The 23,569-nt window shown below is 35.8% G+C and overlaps 2 protein-coding genes across 2 annotated transcripts; both read left to right on the top strand.

The window, feature by feature from the left end:
• The first annotated feature begins 13,082 nt into the window (after positions 1–13,082).
• Positions 13,083–13,931, top strand: LOC130719990 (putative F-box protein At1g67623). Its single transcript, XM_057570576.1, has one exon. It carries the CDS (start codon positions 13,083–13,085, stop codon positions 13,929–13,931), a length of 849 nt encoding a protein of 282 aa, XP_057426559.1.
• Positions 13,932–15,466: 1,535 nt separating this feature from the next.
• On the top strand, positions 15,467–16,417 carry LOC130719991 (uncharacterized). Its single transcript, XM_057570577.1, has 2 exons — positions 15,467–16,359; positions 16,401–16,417. The coding sequence occupies exons 1-2, from the start codon at positions 15,483–15,485 to the stop codon at positions 16,415–16,417; spliced, it is 894 nt and encodes a 297-aa protein (XP_057426560.1). The 5' UTR covers positions 15,467–15,482.
• Positions 16,418–23,569: the final 7,152 nt, after the last annotated feature.

Raw genomic sequence — 23,569 nt, forward strand, 5'->3', positions numbered from 1 at the left:
CCGACCATGGAGGTGCAATATTTGGGCGTGGAAAGGTATTAGATTGCTATGATCTTTGTAGAGATTGGCAATGCTTGGGGGTAATCGATCATCGTAGCTAGATGTCCGACGATGGATTCTTAGTGGAAAACTGTGTTGAGCTACGGATGATAGTCAAGTGTTAATCGGACTCCAGTGACTAACTATATACTCTCATTGGGATTACACATGTCAAGTGGAAGAGAGAAACACTCCATATTATAAGTATGAACTATTGGTGGAAAACCATGATAAAATACTTTAATATATCACGTACGTACTAATGTGTAAGTAAAATGATGTTAAATATAAGACAATCATACAATTATGTCTCTTTATGTAATCTTTCGATTTCCACTTATTAAACAACTAATTTACTTAGATTCAAAAAACAACTAATTTGCCAAACTTTTTTTTAACATCTAGCTTTTCATCTTTAAATTTTCAACTTTCATCTTTTAGTTTATCAGTTATTTTACAAATTTTTAATTTCAGTAATAATAAATTAACATTTTCTGAAGCATAAAAAGCTAATAATAAATTCATGACTTTGAGTAAGAAATATTGTTTTAACTCAAATGATAACTAGTTTTTAACTAAGAAAATCACATAACATTTTTAAGTGGTCATTTGACCATTTGAGTTAAGTCTTTCTCATTTACAAGTAGTTCTCACAAAACAAACCGTCCCGAGATTAGAAGATACAAGAGGTTGTTAAAAACTGCCGCTAATCACTTGTGGTGAATGAAATTTCATAGTTTTTTTAAATCGCCAAAAATACATATGTGAATGACAAAATCACCGCTAATCAACAAGATAAATCACTGCAAATTGATAATTTTTTTAGTGGTTATTATATATAAAAGTATATTTTTCTCATCATATAATTTTCAGCACTGATACATGGCCCAAAAATTCATTTCACGAATCCAACGAATTGAAAACATAACCAATCATGTTTCTTTGTAATACATTAAAGTTAATGACTCTGATAAATTTAAAAATCAATAACCAATCAAAATACAGGAAGGCTCAAAAACGAAAATTCGCTTCGTTCCATTGAGCAATTTCCTATATTTTTCATTTGATGTAGACATTATTGTTTATTTTATTTTTTTTATATTGTGAAATCTTAAATTTTAATAAATTTTTATTTTGTGTCAAAATTTAATATATATTTTTAAATATTTTATCAATTTATCATTAATTATTTTTAACATTACCAATTTACTAGCGGCTGATTGTCTTGCTAGGATTGGAGCTAGATCTCAGTATTCCCTTAGTCGTCATATTGAGGCCCCGTCTCAACAACTTATCACCCCATCTTGGCTAGGGATGTAGTAGCCTTGTAGCATTTCGTTATTTTTTTTTATTTTCCGATGTACAAAAAACATTAACACTATTCATGTAAAAAAAAAACAATTAGGATATATTTTACAATAATAACTAGCACACTTACTATCTATAATCTATAATCTATCTATAATCTATATAAAGGGAAAATTTTGCAACTTTGAGGGTAAATTTGTACTTCAATAAGTTATTACACATGTATGAATAATTTTTCATGGACATATATGTAAATTTGTGAGTAATTAATTATGAAATCAATCTTGACCATTGATTACTTTTAATCCTAACCGTTGATTCCTTTCTTGCTGAATCAATTTGTGATGCCTTTTCGCATTCTAAATTTTTATTGTTTCATAGTTTTTTATATTTATTCTCTGTTGTGAGACTTTTCTCATTCCAAATTTTTGCTGTTTCATTTTTTCCCCTATTTAATCTCTTTCTCATTAAGCTAATTTCTATACTCTCTTTCCCTAGGTTTTCTATGCCCTGTTTTCTTTGTTGCTCGACCTCCTCCCCTGCTACAAAAGTGTTGTTGCGATCATCATCTCTCGTTCTCCTTTATCTCATCTTCTAAAGTTTTGATTTTTTTTCCTACGTCCTCTACTTCTCTTGATGTGACTATTTTTATGGTATTTTATAGAAGGAAACTTCTATAACCATCTTAACTGATTTCATGTTTTCATAAGGTAAGAAGTTGGGAAGTGGGAATGACTTAGTCATGCTTATCATATCCTCTCAACAATATATTATTTTTATTAGGAGATGTAGAGAAATTTCAAAGTCGAGTGATGCAAAATAGATGATATAATACCATAATTCGATTCTTTGTGGACTGTGTTTCTTTTTCACTCAAATTTATTTTATATCTTTGTGACCATTTTCATTCTTCCTTCCCTCATAAGGTACAAGTGGATGTCAAATGGAGAAGTAGGTATTGACCGGTTTGTTGTGGAGGCCTAATGAAAAATGCTAGATTATTTTTACACATTTTAGTGCTATTTTATTTTCACATGAAACTGTTCTTAAAATTAATGACTTCATTTATGCATTTGACATACATAATTCACTTCATTGTGGGAATCTCAGATTTTACCACAGAGCAATGTAGTATTCTTGGGAATGTTGCTCTGCTTTGGATGCCATCAAATCTCATTTTGGTCTCTTGAATTTAGAGTTTTCTCTCTTACTCTACAATAATTTTATTTAGTGAAGAAGTTTTAGCAGCTTCATGGATACAAAGGTACATTAGTAATTCATTGCACTACATTATAATTTTATGTATGGGTATTTTAGTAAAATTTCACATTATTTGCCAAAGATTAAATCTTGGCCGTTCATAACTTTGTTGCAACGCTTGAGATTTGTTACTCTTCTTTCTTCCACTGTTTTGGTCTTCTCAGTTTCTCATTTTGCAACGGTTCAGATTTGCTGCTCCTCTTTCTTCCACGTTTCATTCTACTCGGTTTCTTATTTATTTTTCTCAGTTTATTTTCTACTAATTGTCAAGGTAACTATTTCAATTCTTATTGATCTGTTCTTGAAAAGGTACACATTTTTAGTCTTCTTTCTTCTTTGTTTGGGGTGTGATTCATTATGGGTTCTGAATTTCAGTGTTTTCTGTTAGGGTTTTTTTCCTGTGTTTCATTTCTCTTCCTCTTCGTACCTTTTCTCATCTCTCTGTCTATTTATGCCTCTATTCTTCCTCTCTTACATTTGATTTCAGGTCTCATGGAACCTATGGACATTGTTTGCAAATCTTAGGAAAATGCTTCACTTTTTTTTTAATTATTATTATTGTTTGTTTCTTTGCACTGTGCAACGTCTTCAAGTGAGAAAAGGTTAATTCTATTATCTTTTTTTGTTTTTTTTTTTAATTTCCTAAAGTTCTCAAGTAAGTACATGAAGACAATGATGATGTGAAAGTAATTCAAGCTTTCTTTACTAATTTTCCCCTTCTCATGCATTCTAGAATTTTCTTATTATTGGTTGAAATGCATACTATTTTAGCAGACAATTGAAGGAATTTCAAATCTCTAGAATCAATCTTGCTTGAAAGTAAACCAACTCCAATGTTGTGCTTATATTAGAACATGTTTATCTTATTCCTGTGTTATTCTGTTCATATTCAATTTTAACTTATTTGGACACATTTTGGTTCATATCAAACTTGAAGTGTTCCTTCAAGTGATGCTACCTCTGGTGCTATATTTCAGAAAAGTGAGAAGTGATGCAAGATTTTAAAATGGTTAATGTATAAGGTGTTTTTTGTTGAGAACTCAACAACCTACTTTTAATTTTGCTTAAAGTGTCTTTAAGAGTAAGCTACAAAGCCTATTGGTAATGCTCTTTATTAAGATTCATTGAGTAAGTTATTGAGTTTCCATGAGTTACATTTTAGCTTTATGTTATGTTTATCTTTCCTTATCTTGGGTTGCAATGAAGATATTTTTTGGTGTGTTTGCTTTCCCTTAAGGATTTTTGGTTGAGTCTTGGCCTATACTCTTCCATTAGTGTTTTTTATGCTTTCCTCATTTGATTAGTTGATAGGTTATGAATAATAGTATTGCTTATTTGGATACTTGCCAATACCTGCTAAAAACAATTGCTTATTGTCAGTTTTATTTTTCTGCTTTTAATATTGGTTAAACTATCTTTAAGAGTCAGTTACGAAGTCTAATGTTATTGCACTTTATTAGGAGACATTAGTGAGCTCTTGGGTTTCCAATAACTATTAAAAATAATTGCTTAGTGTCAGTTTTATTTCCTGCTTATAATATTGGTTATACTGTCTTTAAGAGTCAGTTACAAAGTCTAATGTTATTGCACTTTATTAGTAGACAATAGTGAGCTCTTGGGTTGCCAATAACTATTAAAAATAATTGCTTATTGTCAGTTTTATTTTCTACTTTTAACCTTGGTTAAAGTGTCTTTAAGAGTCCGTTACAAAGTCTAATGTTGTTACACTTTATTAGGGGTCATTGATTAAGCTTTATGTTTGCCAATAACTGTTAAAAATAATTTCTTATTGTCAGTTTAGTTTCCTACTTTAAATATTGGTTAAAGTTTCTTTAAGTGTCAGTTACAAAGTCTAATGTTATTGCTCTTTATTAGGACTTATTGAGTAGGCTTTTGGGTTTTCGGGAGGTACATTTCAACTCTATAATATAGAACCTTCGGTAAGAGGTAATGATTACACAATGAGTCTCCGCATTTCATTCATAGGTTGACACGTTATTGAGTTGTTTCCATTTCATACAACTTCTCCCATGATGCAACATATATCATAGTGGGTTTTGAAGTGGCAAGGTTTGCAAAAAAAAGTGTTGATCTTGCGCTAGATGATAGTTGTAGAGTGGTTTGGAAGCTACTTGATTGAAAATGGTTATGAAAGCTCTAATCCTGAACTTATCAAACTTTTGAAAAGAAAAGTAATAATCCTTTATTTAGGTATCTTTTTGTTTCATATTTGTATTTCATTTAATCTACTTATTGTAGTTTTTTCTAAGTTGACACCCAAATGTCATATCGGATTGGTAAAAGCTAAGGTGAGACAACAACTCATGAAACATGGTGGAGAAGTTATGAGAAGCAATTTGGAGCCCATAAAAAATATGAAATAAACTTGAAAGAATAAAAATTAGTGGTTGTTGAAGTTACTGTTATACCCTTCCTCATATTACTATTATATCTCTTCCTCTTTTATGTCTTCCCATGGTTACCATTACCCCTTCTCTTCTTATATTTCGCTATGAAAACATTTTGACCCATTCAACATGGCCAGAAGCTCACTCAGAGACCAAAGTTCAAGCCACAAAGACTTTCCTTACGAACATTTTCACATGCAGCTGCAATACAATATATAAATATAAGTATGATAATATGTTAGCGAAGATATGCCAAACGATAGTTACGCACCACGAGCAGGATTAGTCGAGGTGCGAGACAGTTGTCCTTGACACCCGTTGTAATAACAAAAAAAATATACCAAGAAAAAATGTTATGCATGAACGAATAGGCTCCCATCTTTCGATTTGATAAAAATGATAAGGCACTAAACTTTTACAAGTAATTAAATTATTTGAAAAAAATATTCAAAGTTATATTTACTTATATCTAAAATTAATTTCATTATATTAATTCATAAATTTTCTTTTAATAAATGTGATAAAAATAACACTAATTTTTTATAAAAAAATGCACGGTATAAACAAACATGAATATCCACGTGCAACGCAAATCACAATAGATCCAGACTTGATCCCTACATCATTTTCATTACATGGACATTGACAACCACCATGGAGCCCTGGTGAAACTCTACTTAAGCCTCAAGTATGATGTGCTTTTTAAACTTTAAAACTAAACATATTCTTTGGGGTAGCTTTAGTAATTAATTGCAAAGTCTTTGTGAGTAGTAAGGAAGTGAAATTCAATTGGTGGCTTCAAATGTAAAGAATTTCATGGGTGATTTAGGGGGTAAACCACATTTTTTAACCATATAATATATTATTTTTTTATTCCACAGTCTAGATCACTTACCTGTTACTTGAGTATAAATTGATAAAATAGAATTTTGAGTCATTTTTATATTAACAAGACTATTCACATTTAACCTAAACTAACAACGCCTAAACAACATAGACCACCACACCCAAGGAGAGGGAGGTAGGCGTACACATGTACTTTTATGAATGTTAATTTTATGAAATCAATATCATTAAGTAATAGATTATCCACTATAATAATTGATCATATTTCCAAATGAATGAAAGTGTGTGCTAAACCGGGCACATTCAAGAAGAACGAATTGCTTCCATGGTCGAGCTTCTTCACATGAGTGCACCTTCACCAAATTTTGTTTTTAAGTTCTTCATCAAAAACATGATGTAGTTTATGATAATCAAGCATACTCATAGCCAAATGAGTGTAACAACTGAAATTTATTGATTTTACATTAATTACCTTTGTACGATAATTAAAAACTCACAACATAAATAATAACATATTTATTTACAAATGATTTATAAAATAATAACTTGGAGGAGATATCTCTATTTTAATGGGTACGTCAAGAAATGTTTGATGGTTTCAGCAAATGATTTATAAAAAAAATAACTTGGAGGAGTATCTCTATAATAATGGGTATGTTTAGAAATGCTTGATTGTTTCACTTTAAGGTGTTGAAAAATAACCAACATACATTATTATTTTGCAAGAGATTAGATCAAAATAATTTATTTTTATTTATTATTTGTGGTTTTAAAAGTAAAATCTCATTTAACTTAATTTTAATTTTAAATACATTTATTTTAAAAGTAAACACATAGATGATTTATGATTTAAAATCTAAACTAATTAGGATTAATTATTTCTAATATATAGATTATTTCTTATTTAATAAGGAATGTATATAATATTTTGATTTAAATTATGATTTAAATTGATTATTACAAAATATCCTTATTTATAGGAAATGTGGAACGATACATTCTCAATTTTATTCTCAACGTAATTATTTCAATTGAAAAAAAATCACATATATATTACTTCAACTCTATATAAAAAAATCTATTCAATAGATAAAAAAAAATCATAAATCGAGCATTTAGGAAAACAACGACAAAAGAATTAAAAAAAGAGCTACCCGAAAAAACAAAAACAAACAATCAGTTAAAAAAAACTTACAAATTTATGATTTCTTATATCTAAAATAAGTTTTGTTCTTTTAATCCGTAAAATATCTTTAAAAAACACACAAAAAATAAAATGAATACCCCCGTGCATCGCACGGGTAAAAAATACTAGTTATAAATATCAATGAATTACTTGTCAACATTTAAACTTTATCTTACTTTCAAAAAAAAAAAACTTTATCTCACTGTAATTACATTAGTTAAGGTTCTTCATCAATTCATAATAAGCTTTGTACTGAAAAAATATTGTAGTTAATTGATTTAAGTATATAAAGTTTCGTTTATATATAATGAATTTATCTATTTATCAATAATAAAATGACAAACTTATGTTCAATTTAATGTATGGAGTTATTATATATTACCAAATTACAACATGACACGAGTTGAAAAAAGGTAGTTCAAAAACACAAATAGCACCAAAAAAAACTGTAATTGAGTTTTCCCGTTTTTTTTTTTGAAACTGAGTTTTCCCGATTTTTAATATAACTGATAATTCAATACCTCATTAATAAAATCAATATTGCACGTCCGTTGCACGACTTTATTCATGTGTTATCTATAATATTTAATAAATTTTAAAAGAATTTAAATTAAAGATTATTGTATTCTAAATATATAAGTAAGATGATGAGATATAAATTTTTGTTAGTATTAATTAAGTATAATGTGAGTAATTTTTTTAACGATATGCTTAGTTAAATTTATGTATTTTTAATGATGAGGCTTTGGGGCTATTTTTCTTGGGGCTTCTTTTGTTGGATGCGTGCTTTGTTGAGGCTTTTGTTGACTCCTCATGTTTTTCGATCCCCTTAGAGGAGGGTGTATATCATGTTTATTTCCTCTCGTTTATATCAATACAATCTATGCTTTCAATTTTTTTTTTTTGTATTTTTAACTTTTCAATATTAAGAATTATCAAATATTTAGTATAGTTATTATTAAAAACGTAATATAACAAAGATAATTGTGTTAGAGTACTCTTTTTCCTTCACTAGACTTTTTTCCCTACTGAGTTTTTCCTAGTAAGGTTTTTATGAGACTCTTTTTCTAAGATTGAGTTCTTTAGGGGATTTGTTTTGCTTGTTCTTTTTGGTTGTTCCCCTCTTTCATGAGAGGGTTGTTCTCTTATTTTTCTCTCTTTCAATAAAATATCTTTTGCTGTAAAAAAAAAACAAAGATAATTGTGTTAAAAAATTTCAAACTCTTAACGAAGTCATATAATTAATCTCATAATGTTTTTTTTTTTGACAACTGAAATTCATATTATTAAGAGGACCCAAAAGCCGGTCAAATCCCACAATACATATGTCTGTCATTTTCAAATGTAGACATAACCCTCTCCTAAATTGACCAAGACCTTTAAGCAGGGCCTCGTTAAAACCTTACTAGGAAAACTCAGTGGGAAAAAACCTAGTAAGGAAAAAGAGTACCATAGTCTCAAAAGGCCAAAAACTAGCCATTAAATACAAAGTGGAAAAATTCATCCACTAACAAGTCACATACACACCTTCTTTTAAAACTTATGCTGCAATTCCATTACACATGCGTGACACATCAACCAGGATCAATAGTCATGCTTCAATCACCCACAAACGAGCCTTGCCCCCATATATCTTCAATTCCATCTCACGGTATCTCATGCCATAATCAAAACCTGCATAACATCATAAAAAAGTAAAGAGATTCTCATTCACTGTCAGATAAATCCCACTACAAGGCACCAATGGAAACCACCAGTTCTAAACTAATAAAATCCCACATCATAGTTTCTCTTCATCTTTTAAAAAACCAGTAAAATCAGTAACCCATTAAGTCTCCCTGTAAATGCCTCTGGTAGCAAAATCAGAAAACATGCCTGTAAACCAAATTAATAAACCTGTACTGCACCAATATACCAAATTAATAAACCTGCTAAGCAATCCCAATAGCATTAAGAGAGTAATCCGTGCATGTAAACCAGAACTGTTAAACAAAACTAGGGAGACCATCATCACACATTTGCCAAAGCATGAGTCGGCCATCTCTACCACTTTTCGCTAAAACATCTGCAACCTCATTTGCTTCCCTCAAAACATGGTAAATGCCCAGACAATTAACCAGAGGCACAAGATGATCAATCATTCCCAGAATTTGATTCAACTTCCATGGTCTTCTATTTCCATTATTAGCCCATCCAACCGCTAGCGTTGAATCACTCTCCACAACAATTGTTCTACAGTTAAACTGCTGACAGAATAGAAGCGCCTGGTATATTGCATGAACCTCTGCTTCAAAAGCCCACATATCCCCCATTTCAAGGGCAAACACACCCACCACTGCACCTTCATGATTTCTCAAAACCCCTCCCACACCACTCGTTCCCGGTGTCCCCAACGAAGATCCATCCACATTGAACTTTAAAATTGCCTCCGCTGGTGGAATCCATTGAACTATTTTTCGAACTTTCGCTGTTTTAGGCAGGGCGATATGTTGAGGACCTACAACAAACTGAGCTGTAGTATAAGGGCAGCTCCTCCACCATGCTCTCACCCACCAACCTACTCTTGCAATATGCATATCCCACAAGTCTTGCCCGCAAAAAGCTTTGTTATTAAAAGCCACCCCATTCCGTTCTAGTCATATCGTCCAAACAAGCGCGTAAGGAATCATGTCCCACATAACCCGATCAGATATGGTTCTCAATTCTCCCCATTCAAGCAGCAAATTATTTACAGTTTGAGGGATGACCCAACATAACCCTTCTCTCTGCACAACGGAGCTCCATGTCACCCATACTTCTTTGCAGTGAAGAAATAGATGATCTGCCGTCTCTATCCCATCCACACACAGCCCACAAATCCCATCATCGGGTAGAATGATATGTCTTTGCCAGCAAATTCGCCTTCGTTGCCACCCTATTTTGTTGCAACTGCCACATAAATGTAGTGACCTTTGCCGGTGTCGCCACCGGGGTCGCGGCGGGACGGCGAATAAGGGGTTTTGATGTCAGAAGAGTCGCCACCAATATTATTAACATGAAAACATTGGAAAATCCATAAAAGTTTGGTCTTCGAAACCAGTTTGGATCCGGGAGCCGATTACGCGTGGGGAAGGTATTAGCACCCCACAGTGTCCGTTTATAAAAAACGGTGCCTCTAATTAATTGTGCAAAATATTATAGCTTTGAAAATATTTGTTTCACCCCACAAATTATTTTGGTATTTTTTATTATTTAAGTAATATTAACTAATTTGCTAATTAAATACCCTTTTCAATATTTTTGCTGATTCAAGAAACATGATAAGGAAAGAATATTGGAACTAAGAAAAGAATTTCTACTGTGCGCGACTTACCTGGCTCACTTTGTTCTTTTTTGTTTTTTTGTTTTTAACAATATATAACAACTAAAAGATATCAAGTAAAAATCTATCAAATAAAAAGAAATAACTAAAACCTATACTAATATAACTAAAGAAATATCTAGAAGAAGAAGAGAAATTTAAATTAAGAGGGGGGCAGCGTTCAGGGAGAAAAGAAGAAAGGAGAAGGGCCTTCTTATTTATGCTCAAAATTTTTAGTCACAAGCGCCGCATATTGAGATTAAAATCACATAGATACATAAATGAATTTGCAGTGTTACATTAATTTGTGCAAAAGATGAGATAAAAGAATGAAGAAAGACAACAATTACTTGATGATAGAACCAGTTTGCAATTGTTTTCTTTCCACTGGATCTGTGACAAAGCTCTCTTCTTCCGCACTGTCTATTTCACTCTCAACACTCTATGTTCTTAAATTTTTTCTCCATGTTCTGACTGTCCCCCCTTTTCACTTGATGACTACTGCTTATATAGAAGAAGGAGTTCAGAAAATTGCCAAAATAGCAAACGGTGCATTTAATTCTTAGCTTGATTTCCTTGACTTTCATTTTCTTGATCTGGCTATGCTGCAAGTTTTGACAATGAAGCACCTTGAAGCAGCAAACTTGGACATTTAGCACTGAATTGAGATAGTGGATTTGGACTCCATGTCAGACTATTTTTCTTCTCCTTTGTTCCCGAGCATTCTTCATTTTCTATTGTTGAAATGCTTCCAAGATGACCAGCAAGTGGTTTTGAGATGGGATGCAATTTTTCAACAAGATATCTTCAACTTCACTTGATGTTTTCGGCAGCAAATCTCTAGGCCTCAAAGCTAGTAGATAGCCTGCAAGAAAAATGGTGCGCATGCACCAAAAGTTCCCCCCCCTTTTTTTTTTGTATAATTAAGACTAGAATAAGAAAAGAATAAAAAATGGTAGGATAAAATTAGGTGTTCACAGCCGGCACCATCTTTCTAATTGCCTTGGATACCACCCACCCCGTCTCATGATACCATTTGTTTTCCAAAGCACAACATAGTCCTTTTACAGAAAACATGCCCATTGTGTCCCCTTTCCAAAATATGGTATCAGGCTCTTCTTTTGACAACACAGATTGGATATGACACTGAAATTCCTGATACTGATCCAACTCCCAATCAAAAAAAACCCCTCCTAAATTCCAAATTCCATTCCCATTTCCCTCAAATCCTATGCCCCACTTCTGACACAGCCCCATTCTTCTTTAAGCTCATCGAATATATTTGTGGATACATTACACGTAACGTCATGTCCCCTATCCACACATCATCCCAAAATCGAATGCTCTCCCCATTCCCCAACTTGCAAGCCAGTCCATTAAAAAACTCGCTTACCACATCCGTTTGTTCCCTCCATAGCGCCAAAAGACCCATGGAAACACACGATCCTGAAGCACCCCTTATACCGACCAGTTTTGGCATTAATCTCATAATGTTATTTTATGGTCATAAAAATTTCTATGTGGTTTACATATTATGAGTGAAAAAACATAGAATATTTAGTAAGATGACATAATATATAGTTATACACACACACGTTTAATATAAGTAAATGATTAGTTATGAGAATTTTTATAAATTAAAATTAATGGTTATTATGATTAATAATTTTATCACTTCATATTATGATTTTTACATGTATTTTTATTATTTTATGTTGACTTTATAATGGTTATTTAATTGTTTTTAAGTTTTTATCAATTTATATTTTATCGCCATATTTTTCTATTCAATATTTTAATTATATATAATAACTTACCTTTGATAATTTAAATACCTAATATCATAAAAATAATATGAAAAAACAAGAAAATTAAAATAATTCTAACACTTTCTGAAACATATTTAATTTTTTCTTTAATTTGATAAAACTAATTAAATCTCAGCACATTATTGGAATCAAAGAATCCCATAAAGGCTTTGGGATTGTGTAGGGAACTAATAACTCTATTTCATATTTGTGTCATACTTAATATTTTTGTCATATGTCAAACTTAGTATTTTATATTTAAAATTGATTTATTTAAGTTTTCTAATAACTTTCTCAAGATCGATACCATTATTCATTAACATTAACATGATTTTAATATTTAAATTTTAAAACAATTAATTAAATTTTATTTTTAACTTAAATAATATTAATTTATATAATAATTAAAACATTTATTAGTATCTATTTTTAAATGTTTTTAGTCAATTTATAACTAACCGTAAATATCAATAAATTAGTTTTCAATTTATCAATTTAATAATAATTAAATTTTATTTGGCAACAAATTAAAACATAGTAAATGCGTATGCTAAAAATTTTGTTATTGGTTGAATTAATTGATAATTATTTTAGGTAAAAAACATATTAGTTAAATTCATTTTATGATTATTTTAGTTTTAACTGGTTATGATTTGACTTTAAAAAAATTCCTATTCAGACTCTTAATTTCAATGAATTTATTACGAGCAACGCTAATTAGCTAGTAAGGAACTACCACATTCTAATTTCCCAAACCTTAAATACATTTCGAGAACTAGAAATTGGTAGCTTTAAATCAAGGTTTATGAGTTTTTTTTATATTTTGTTTGAATGTTTAGCTTAACTAGATAAAGATTTTGACTAATTTATTTTATTTTCTTGTAGATATGGTTAAACAGACCGGTCCTACACCACCCATTCCACATATTGAATCCACTCGTAGAGTGCGTGTATCTGCACATGTTCAGCAGTCACTGAAACAAACTTATTCAAAATTAGTGCAGAAGGCAAGGAGCAAGAGACGACACACTAGTAAAAGTACCTCCCACACCGTTGCCATAAAATCACTTTCAAGAGATTTGTTAGCAGAGGTGGTTGCAACTGTGGCATCACATTCCTTCATTGACCTTCACAACATCAAAATGTGTTCCAAAGATTTTCTTGACGCTACTGAAGATAGCTCTGTCTGGCGAAGAGTTTTTTTAGAGACGTTCCCGTTAATCCAGTGGCGACCCAATGACAAAGTATTATCATTCTTGAATCGCTGCAAGGAATGTGGAAACATTGAGAGCTTGTATAGAGAAGGAATGCAAAAGTATTTTTATGATCCAAATGGAAAGATTGATGGTCTTGGTATCCTGAAGGCAGCAGCTCAAAAGGGCCACAAAGAAGCAAAATATGTGTATGGTATGATTTTATTATGCTCTGAAGATGGTGAGTTGAGGAAACAAGGACTTGAATATATACGTTTTTTGAGGAAATCCAAGTGTGTTATAGCCTCCAGAAAGAAAGTAGAACAATTATTGAACTCTATGTGGAAAAATAATGGAATGCTGGAGCGTAATCAGAGCTCCCTTTGTAATTCCAAGAGCACATGCAAAGGGTGGAGAGTGAAGATAGGTAGATGGATATTACAAGATGATGATGATGACGATGATGACAATATTAAATTATGTGAATATTGTCGATGGGATCATGAGTTAGATTATTTTTACCGGATGTTCAATATTCACTAATTTATGTGATTTTTCTTCTCTTAGTTGAGAGTTGCTGCTACCTGGGCGTTGAATGCTGATGATCTTGGTGCAACTTTTGCGGAAGCGATGGCAATTGATTTGTAATTTTCTGCTGAAAGAGGCTTCTATAGGTTGATAGTTGAATCAAATTGCAAAGTTATTATTGAGGGAATCAATTGTGGCCAGGTTCATAATGTTTATTGGAGCTACTGTTCGAAGGATACGTGACCTTGCTGTTAGTTTTGGTGTCATTTAATTTTTGCATGTTGAAAGAGAGATGCTAATAGGCATGCGCATTTTCTGTCTAAGTTTGCATTGTTCCTTCTTGTATTCTTGTATTCAAATATATGGTTCTTTCAGACTTTTTGCCAAGAATGTAATGAGTGAAACTTATATGTTTACGTTAAAAAAAAACATAATAATATCACGAAGTGAGTTATTTTTTTTAACATATAGTTTCTGATAGAATAGGATATTATTTATTCTCTTTGTAATTACGCCTGTAATTAGGGTTTAATATTTATTGTTAGTAAACTAGGAAAGTTGTATATATAGGGTATTTCATTATCAATAATACACACGGAATTGATTTCCTTCATGGTATCATTGAGCAGGTTCAGATCCCCTCTTCAAATCTGACCTAATTTTTATTTAATTTCCTAATTCTTCCTCCAAACCCACCCCCAGCCGCTACCCCTCTCTCCTTGCAGCCTCCACGCCGGCGCCGTCGCAGTGCTCCTCTCTATCTAGCACCGCCGCCGCCGCCTCAGGCCTCCATCGCTCTCGTCGGTTCTTCCCCTCCCATCGACGAACCTTTCAACGCTGCACAGGGTTTTCTCCCCTAGTGCCCGCGTGCATCACTGAGCAGAGGCTCATCTAGATCCGTCGGACGCCCAGCCGCCACCGCCGGTCACCGCCGTCCCTCGCGCCGGCCACCACATCCTCTCCGTCGCTCGCGGACCCCGTTTGGCAGCACCAGCCCCGCGTGCAAAGCCAGACCCGTGCCCGGGATCCAGATCCGACCCACACGTGAGCCCGTGATCTTGGTTGTTTTGGGACGACCGGTTCACCTGAACCCGGCTCGACCAGACCGGTTCCTTCAAACCCGGTCCAACCGCACCTGCAGCAACCTTTCAAAAAAAAAAAAAAAAAAAATTCTTATTTTTCTGTTTTGCAGGTTGCATGGCTACGTCTGCTTCTACCCCTGGCTCTCCAACCGATGCCCCCACGAGTGACACTGCCACTACTATGGTCACTCCACCTGTCCCGCCAACATCTACCAAGTCGGATTTTCATCCGGCACTTGCTGTCACCAATATCAAAAACAACATTCCTTTCAAACTCGAGATAGACAAGGATCATTATGCTATGTGGGCTGAATTGTTTGAAACTCATGCTCACGCCACTCAGGTGCTCCACCACATCATTCCTCAAGCTGGCATGGAGCCTCCTGCGCGCACCGATGCTTCTTATGCCCGGTGGGCCACTCTGGACTCTACTGTCAAACAGTGGATTTATTCCACCATATCCTTTGATCTTCTCGCCACTGTTATGGAGAAAGGTTCTACTGCTATGGCTACTTGGAACCGTATAGCTTCTATGTTTGAGGACAATCAGAACTCCCGTGCTGTCGCCCTCGACCAGGATTTCATCTCCACTCGCATGGAGGATTTTCCTAATGTTTCGGCCTATTGTCAGCGTCTGAAACATATCTCTGATCAGTTGAGGAATGTTGGTGCCCCAGTCAGTGATCATCGTCTTGTTCTCCAGTTAGTCTCTGGTCTCACTGAGCCTTTCCGTGGTGTTGCCACCCTGATCCGTCAGAGCGAGCCTTTGCCTCCATTCCTCAAGGTCCGCTCCATGCTGATTTTAGAGGAATCCGGTCTCGCCAGGATGTCAGGTCCGGCCTCTCAGACTGCTTTGCACACCTCTGCTTCCCGTCCTCAGGCCTCCGTTGACTCCTCTCAGCAGCGTCCCACCTACCGCAGCGATCAGGGCCACTCCAACCATCGTTATGGGTCAGGGCCCAATCGCAATTATCAGGGTGGTTCTGGTAAACCTAAGAAGAAAGGTGGCTCCCGTTATCCTGGATCATCTGGCTCCTCTGGTTCCTCTGCTGCAGCTCCTCCACCCTGGCGCCCACCACCGCAGGCATCCTGGAATTCCTGGGGTTGGGCTCCCCCCCCTGGTTGGGCTCCTTCCCCTTGGGGCATGCCTCCTTGTCCTTACCCCACATCTCAGTGGTCGCGTCCCATGGGTGCTCCGCAGCAACCCGGCGTTTTAGGTCTGCGTCCTCAGGCCTACACCGCTACTACTTCTCCAGCACCCACTGATATCGCTGCTGCCATGCACACCATGTCCTTGACTCCTCCAGACACCACGTGGTACATGGACACCGGCGCCTCATCCCATACTGCGGCATCTCAAGGTACTCTCACGTCTTATTCTAATTTAAGTCATTTAAATCAGAAACTGATAGTTGGTAGTGGTCAGGGCATTCCAATTCAGGGTTCAGGATACACTTCTATTCCTACCCCTCACAAACCTTTAGCGCTCAATCATGTCTTGCACGCTCCGCGAATTATTAAAAACTTAATTTCTGTGCGACAACTCACTACTGACAATAATGTTTCTGTTTCTTTTGATCCATTTGGATTCTCGGTGTCTGACTTCAAGACGGGGATGCCTCTCCTGAGATGTAACAGCCTCGGCGACCTCTACCCAGTCACTCGTTCCTCTCCCTTTGCTGGTCTTGCTTCTAGTGTCTGGCACAATCGACTTGGTCATCCAGCTTCCTCAGCTTTAAACCATCTTAGGAATAATAAACTTATTTTTTGTGAACCTTCGCGTTCTAGTTCTGTTTGTGACTCTTGTGTTTTAGGCAAACATGTCCGGTTGCCTTTTAGTTCATCTGCAACTATTACTTTGAGACCATTTGATATTTTGCATAGTGATTTATGGACGTCTCCTGTTTTAAGTACTGCTGGTCATCGTTATTACGTTTTGTTTTTGGATGATCACACTGATTTTTTATGGACGTTTCCGATTAGCAAGAAATCTCAGGTTTATGAAATGTTTACTACTCTTGCTACACTTATTAAAACACAATTTTCAGCAAATATTAAATGTCTTCAATGTGATAATGGACGTGAATATGACAATGAATCATTTCATCGGTATTGTGATGCTAATGGCCTTATTTTTCGCTTCTCTTGCCCTCACACTTCTTCTCAAAACGGCAAAGCAGAACGGAAAATTCGCACCATTAACAACATGATCCGCACCCTCCTCGCTCATTCGTCAGTTCCTCCTTCATTTTGGCATCATGCCCTTCAAATGGCAACATATCTTCTGAACATTTTGCCACGCAAGACTCTTCAAAATGATTCTCCTACTCAGCTGTTGTATCATCGCGACCCTTCCTACTCCCACTTACGTGTCTTTGGTTGTCTATGTTTTCCTTTATTTCCTTCCGCTACAATAAACAAATTGCAACCACGATCGACTCCGTGTGTTTTTCTAGGGTATCCGATGAATCACAGAGGTTATAAATGTTATGATTTGTCACACAGAAAAATTTTAATATCGCGGCATGTCATTTTTTATGAAACCCGATTTCCCTTTGCTGACCTATCCTTGACTCCTGCCCCTTCTTATGAGTGTTTCACCGAGGACCTCCCTCCTTCCTTGATCCACCATTGGCAAACCGTATCCTCCCGCCCACCTGACCCTCCGGTCCAGCCGTCGAGTCCCATTGACTCTTCGCCTCTCTTATCGGCTCCCGTCTCCCCTACCGCTTCTCCCTCACCTTTGCCCTTGCCTCCGGTCCCTCCTGCACCACCCGTACGGACCATGACTACCCGTAGCATGCACGGCATTTCCAAACCTAAAAAGCCTTTTAGTCTTTCGGTCTCTATTGATGACCCGTCCATCTCACCCTTGCCTCGTAACCCAAAACAAGCCTTATCCGATCCAAATTGGAAGTCCGCTATGCAGTCTGAATTTAATGCTCTTATTAGAAATAATACGTGGGAGTTGGTTCCCCGTCCTTGTGATGTTAATGTTATTCGTTGCATGTGGATTTTTCGCCATAAAAAGCAGTCTAATGGTTTGTTTGAGCGGTATAAGGCTCGTCTTGTAGGTGATGGCAGGTCTCAGATTGCAGGTGTGGATTGTGATGAGACATTCAGCCCCGTGGTGAAACCGGCTACCATCCGGACAGTTCTCAGCATTGCTCTCTCCAGATCTTGGCCCATACATCAGTTGGATGTCCAGAATGCTTTCCTGCATGGTGATCTCCATGAGACTGTCTACATGCATCAACCTTTGGGTTTCCGCGACCCTCACCACCCGGACTATGTCTGCCGTCTGAAGAAGTCCCTTTATGGTCTGAAACAGGCGCCTCGTGCTTGGTATCAGCGATTTGCTGATTATGTTTCCTCTATTGGATTCCGGCACAGCACTTCAGATCATTCTCTTTTCATCTTCCGGCAGGGTTCTGATATTGCCTACATACTTCTCTATGTTGATGACATCATCCTGGTTGCATCATCGCATGATCTCCGCAAATCCTTTATGGCACTTCTTGCATCCGAGTTTGCTATGAAGGATCTCGGTCCTCTGAGTTACTTTCTTGGCATCGCTGTCACTAGACATGCAGGTGGCCTTTTCCTCAGTCAGAGCACTTATGCTACCCTTCTGCTACACCGGTTGACACCAAGCAGAAGCTCAGTTCTTCCTCTGGGACTCCTTGTGAGGATGCCTCCCTATATCGGAGCCTTGCTGGTGCCCTACAGTACCTCACATTTACTCGTCCTGACATTTCCTATGCTGTTCAGCAGGTTTGCTTACATATGCATGCACCCCACACCGAGCACATGCTTGCCCTCAAGCGGGTTCTCCGCTATGTTCGTGGCACATTGACTTATGGGCTACATTTGTATCCCTCCCCGGTTGAAAAGCTTGTTTCTTACACTGATGCTGACTGGGGGGGCTGTCCTGACACCAGACGCTCCACTTCTGGTTATTGTGTTTTCCTCGGTGACAATCTCATATCTTGGTCCTCCAAGCGGCAACCCACTCTCTCTCGCTCTAGTGCTGAATATCGCGGTGTTGCTAATGTTGTCTCCGAGTCCTGCTGGATCCGCAATTTACTTCTGGAGCTTCATTTTCCTCTCTCTCAGGCAACATTGGTCCACTGTGATAATGTTAGTATCATCTACCTCTCTGGGAATCCAGTGCACCATCAGCGTACCAAACATATTGAGATGGATATTCATTTTGTTCGGGAAAAGGTCGCGCGTGGCCAGGCTCGCGTCCTTCATGTTCCTTCCCGTCATCAGATTGCGGACATTTTTACCAAGGGCCTACCTCGGCTTCTTTTTGATGATTTTCGTTCCAGTCTCAGCGTCGGTGAACCTCCCGCTTCGACTGCGGGGGTGTGATAGAATAGGATATTATTTATTCTCTTTGTAATTACGCCTGTAATTAGGGTTTAATATTTATTGTTAGTAAACTAGGAAAGTTGTATATATAGGGTATTTCATTATCAATAATACACACGGAATTGATTTCCTTCAGTTTCTTTCTATAGTTTTACGTGAAGCACAACATTTGTAACAGTGATATTTTCAATTTAAAATTTCATGAAAAAATGGCAATGGAAGGGTCTAGACTAAAAGTTTTAGAATAACATTATATCTACCAAATTAGTTTCTTCGGGTTTGAAGTTTACAGTAAATTAAACTAGTAAATGTTCGATTTAAATATACTTTTTATCCTTATAAAATTGATATATTTTGAATTTTGACCCTTTATGGTAAGTGCATGAAAAGAAAATTAACGTCTCACAGAGGAGACACCCGTAGCAACAGGCAATGCGAAAAGCCCATCTGCCGCGGCGGCCATGCCAAGATAATGCGATGATGATGATGATGATGGTATGACAATGTGCACCCACCTTCTTAAGATTTTCCCCCAAAAAATCTAAAGTGAATTTTTTTGAGGCGTTTATAGCACGGTGGTGGGTGATTTATATAAGGGTTGGTGTGTTTTTTTTTTTAGATAAGCAAAACTTGTATTAAAAGGAGGTACAAGGGGTATCCCAACCCTTAATACAACAAGAAAGAAACAGAAAGAGAGTGCAAAAAAAAACAAAGGAAAAAAGCTAAACCAGCAAGAGATAGCAGCAGTTGAAGAAGTTAGACAAGAGTCCACCAAACAAGGGATAGAGCTGGACAATCCACTTACAATCCATGTAGGCAAAGTAGAGGATTCGTATACCAAGCATAGAAGGAAAAAGAGACCTCCTTGACCTTTACTTTAGCCCACGCCCAGGATTGTTTTTTGACCAATTCCATAATTTTTTCATGATCCAAAAGCCCACCATTGAAAACAATTGAGTTCCTAGCCAGCCATAAAAAAAAAAAGTTCCAAACAGTGGCAAACCACACAGTCAAGGCAACACGTCTCTGTGAATTATTCCAGCCAATTTTGAAGCCCAAGAAATGATCCTGCGGGGAAGAGGCAATAATAGGATCCACCCCAAGCCACGTAAAAACCAGCTGCCATATTAAAGACGAGAAAGGGCACACAAACAGCAAATGCCAGCTAGATTCCAAGCTGAGATGGCAGAAACTACAAGTAGCTTGATCTGGTGCTGTAAAAACTTGACGTTTAAGTAAATTCTCCCGACTTGCAATCCTGTCCAGCAAGAGCCTCCAGACAAAAGCTTTAAGATTGGAAGGGGCCAATGACTTCCAAACCTCAGAAAGAGCATGATCCTGCGCCGGTAAGATTGGATCCTGCATAAAAGAATATGCAGAACTAACCGAGTAAACACCATCACTACTAGGCAACCAAGACCAACGATCAAAAGCACCTTCAACAAGCTGAACACTGCTAATATCAGACAGCAAAGACTCAAACCATTGCAGCTCCCTACCCAGCAGCGGACGCCTCCAAAGGAAATCCCAATACCACACACCATCAACCCACTTACCACAATCAGATACAGTGTTCGATTTCAATCTTGAAAGATTGTACAAGCGGTAGTACTTACTACGAAAACACCCACGACTTGACCAATCCTCAAGCCAAAAATTAGTGCAGTTACCCATTTGAACTAATTTACGGGAGCCCATATCCAACCAGTTCAGGTCATCAAGGCAGCAAGATTTTTGGATATCCCTCCACCACGCAGATTCCATTGGAAATGCGTGACCTGCGCTTTTAGCTTGGATAACCCTGCACCACAAGCTATTAGGGTCAGAACGCCATTTCCACAACCACTTCCCAAGCAACGCCTTATTGAATAGAGCCAAATCTTTAATACCCAAGCCCCCAACATCTTTGGGTTTGCAAATAGACGACCAACTGACCCAAGCAATTTTTTTATCTTCTTCCCCACCACCCCAAAGAAAGTCTCTCATTATCTTATTACAAACCTGTACCACACAAGCAGGGATCCTGAAAAAAGATAAAAAGAATAGAGGGAGGGCGGAGAGCACACTCTGAATAAGACAAATACGCCCCCCCGAAAGAAATAGTCTTTCGCCTCCAGCTCGTAAGCCTGCTCCTGAACTTAGAAATAACTGGATCTCAAGTTTGTAAGCGGTCAGCCCGTGCTCCAACAGGGATACCCAGATACACAAAAGGGATACTCATCAATTTACAGTGCAGAAAAGAAGCAAAACGTTGAGCAGTACCCAAATCCAGAGCTATGGTAGCTAACTTGTTGTGTTAATAGTGTTACCAAGATGCACAAAAAGGGGAAGAGAGAGACATGCGGGGTGTTGAAGCGCTGTGAGTGCCGTGTGTTGTGGATCAGTCCTAAGACCAGGTGCATACATGATGCAACACAACACATGATGTGGTTGGATTCTAGCTGCAACTCTTTCTGTTTCGTGTTGAATGAAAAGTGAAAATAACTAAAAACCCAAATAAAGCAAATTAGTCTCTAAGTCAAGGCTATCTCAATCAATATTGAGGCCTAAAACGAACTATAAAAATTTGGTCTTTATAAAATTATTATTTTATATAAATAATTTAAATAAATTTTATTTTTTGAGCTTTTTGAGATGTAAATTTTTTTATTAAATTATCATAATCGATTTTTTTAAAAAAATTCTTTTTCAATAGATAATAAAGTCAATCCATTTAATATTTATTGAGACATTGTTGATTTTTAGATAGGATTTTATTAATTTTAATTTTGAAAAACTACGTTCCGGGGAAGCAACACTAACAAGAATTGTTAACATTATTCTATAAGAAATATATGCAGAACAACACACCATAAAATGCAGAATCAGTTGAAGATAACAGAAACACACACCTGTAAAAAATGACGTAACACAAGATAGAATTTGGGATTTGGGAAGAACAACTTAATGAAATAAAGAGTTAAAGAGGCTTGAGAGGGAAAATGAAAAATAGAGCAGAAGAAAGGTCTGAAAGAGGAAGAATTGGAGAGGATAGAACTGTAGAAGAATAAGAATTCAAAGAGATCAAATGAAAAGTCACTCCTCCTCTACTTTTTAAGAATTCAAAATAGACTATAATTAAATTTAATTAAAAATAAATGTTGCAGTTAAGAGGTCCATAATGTAAGGCACTCAATATGTTATTTACTTACTTCTTCTATTCTTAGATAATTTTTTTTGAAATATATACTTGTTAACAAAATTAAAATTTTGGGGCCTTTAAAATTTTGAGGCCTAAAATAAGGGCTTTACTGGCCTAAGAGTTGAGACGACCTTGCTCTAAGTTACTTGACAGTTGACATGATGACCAAATTAAATGATAAATCACGAGTTTAAAGGGATTCAAACGTTATTTTAATATGCTTTTAGTTATAATGCTTTACTATTTAATTAAGAAAATGTCTTTCTTTGGGTTTAAAGTTCATCATAAACTAGAAAAATATTTGAGTTAATTTTTTTTTTATTTGTATGAAAATAACATATTTGAATCTACTACCTATTAAAATGTTTAGCTGTGTAAGCGGGTGTGATCCACGAATTTGATCAAATCAAACAAATTATGATGGGTTGGGTTGAATCATTGTTTTGGTTCATATTTTTTATTGCATTCCATCACTATCTATTCGGGTACCAGATTTAGAGATTGAATATGATAAACCATTCGGTCCAAAGAACACGAGCACATTACATAATGTTGCTTTAAGTTAAGAGCTAAGTTATGTTACTGAAGTTTAATACTATGTTGCCTGTTTATATATGTTTGTATTAGAGAGTTGGTTTTAGTTTGTTTATGTTGGATTGTATATAGTATGAAATGTTTTGTTCTTTTGAAGATGTTGGATTATATAGAGTTTCTATATTTTTATAATTTTTCACGTTTTTAGAAAAAAAATCATGTAATTTCAAAATAATAATTTTTTATTTTGAGTCCGACAATCCGATCAAACCAATCCAATTGGTCTGACATGCTTGATTGATTCAATCATTTAAACACCCTAAATTCGAACAGGTCTGATTTGATTACGCCCCTAAAAATTGTATTCAGTTTTAATATGGTTTTGCTAGTTTTTTTCTCTATGGGGGTTGCCTTTTTAACTTGTTGGTTTGGTGATTGTAGTAGTAATTCTTCTAGTCTGTTTTTTTCTTCTCTTTGCC

The sequence above is a fragment of the Lotus japonicus genome, chromosome 5, assembly GCF_012489685.1.
Source record: "Lotus japonicus ecotype B-129 chromosome 5, LjGifu_v1.2".
Classification (NCBI taxonomy): domain Eukaryota; kingdom Viridiplantae; phylum Streptophyta; class Magnoliopsida; order Fabales; family Fabaceae; genus Lotus; species Lotus japonicus.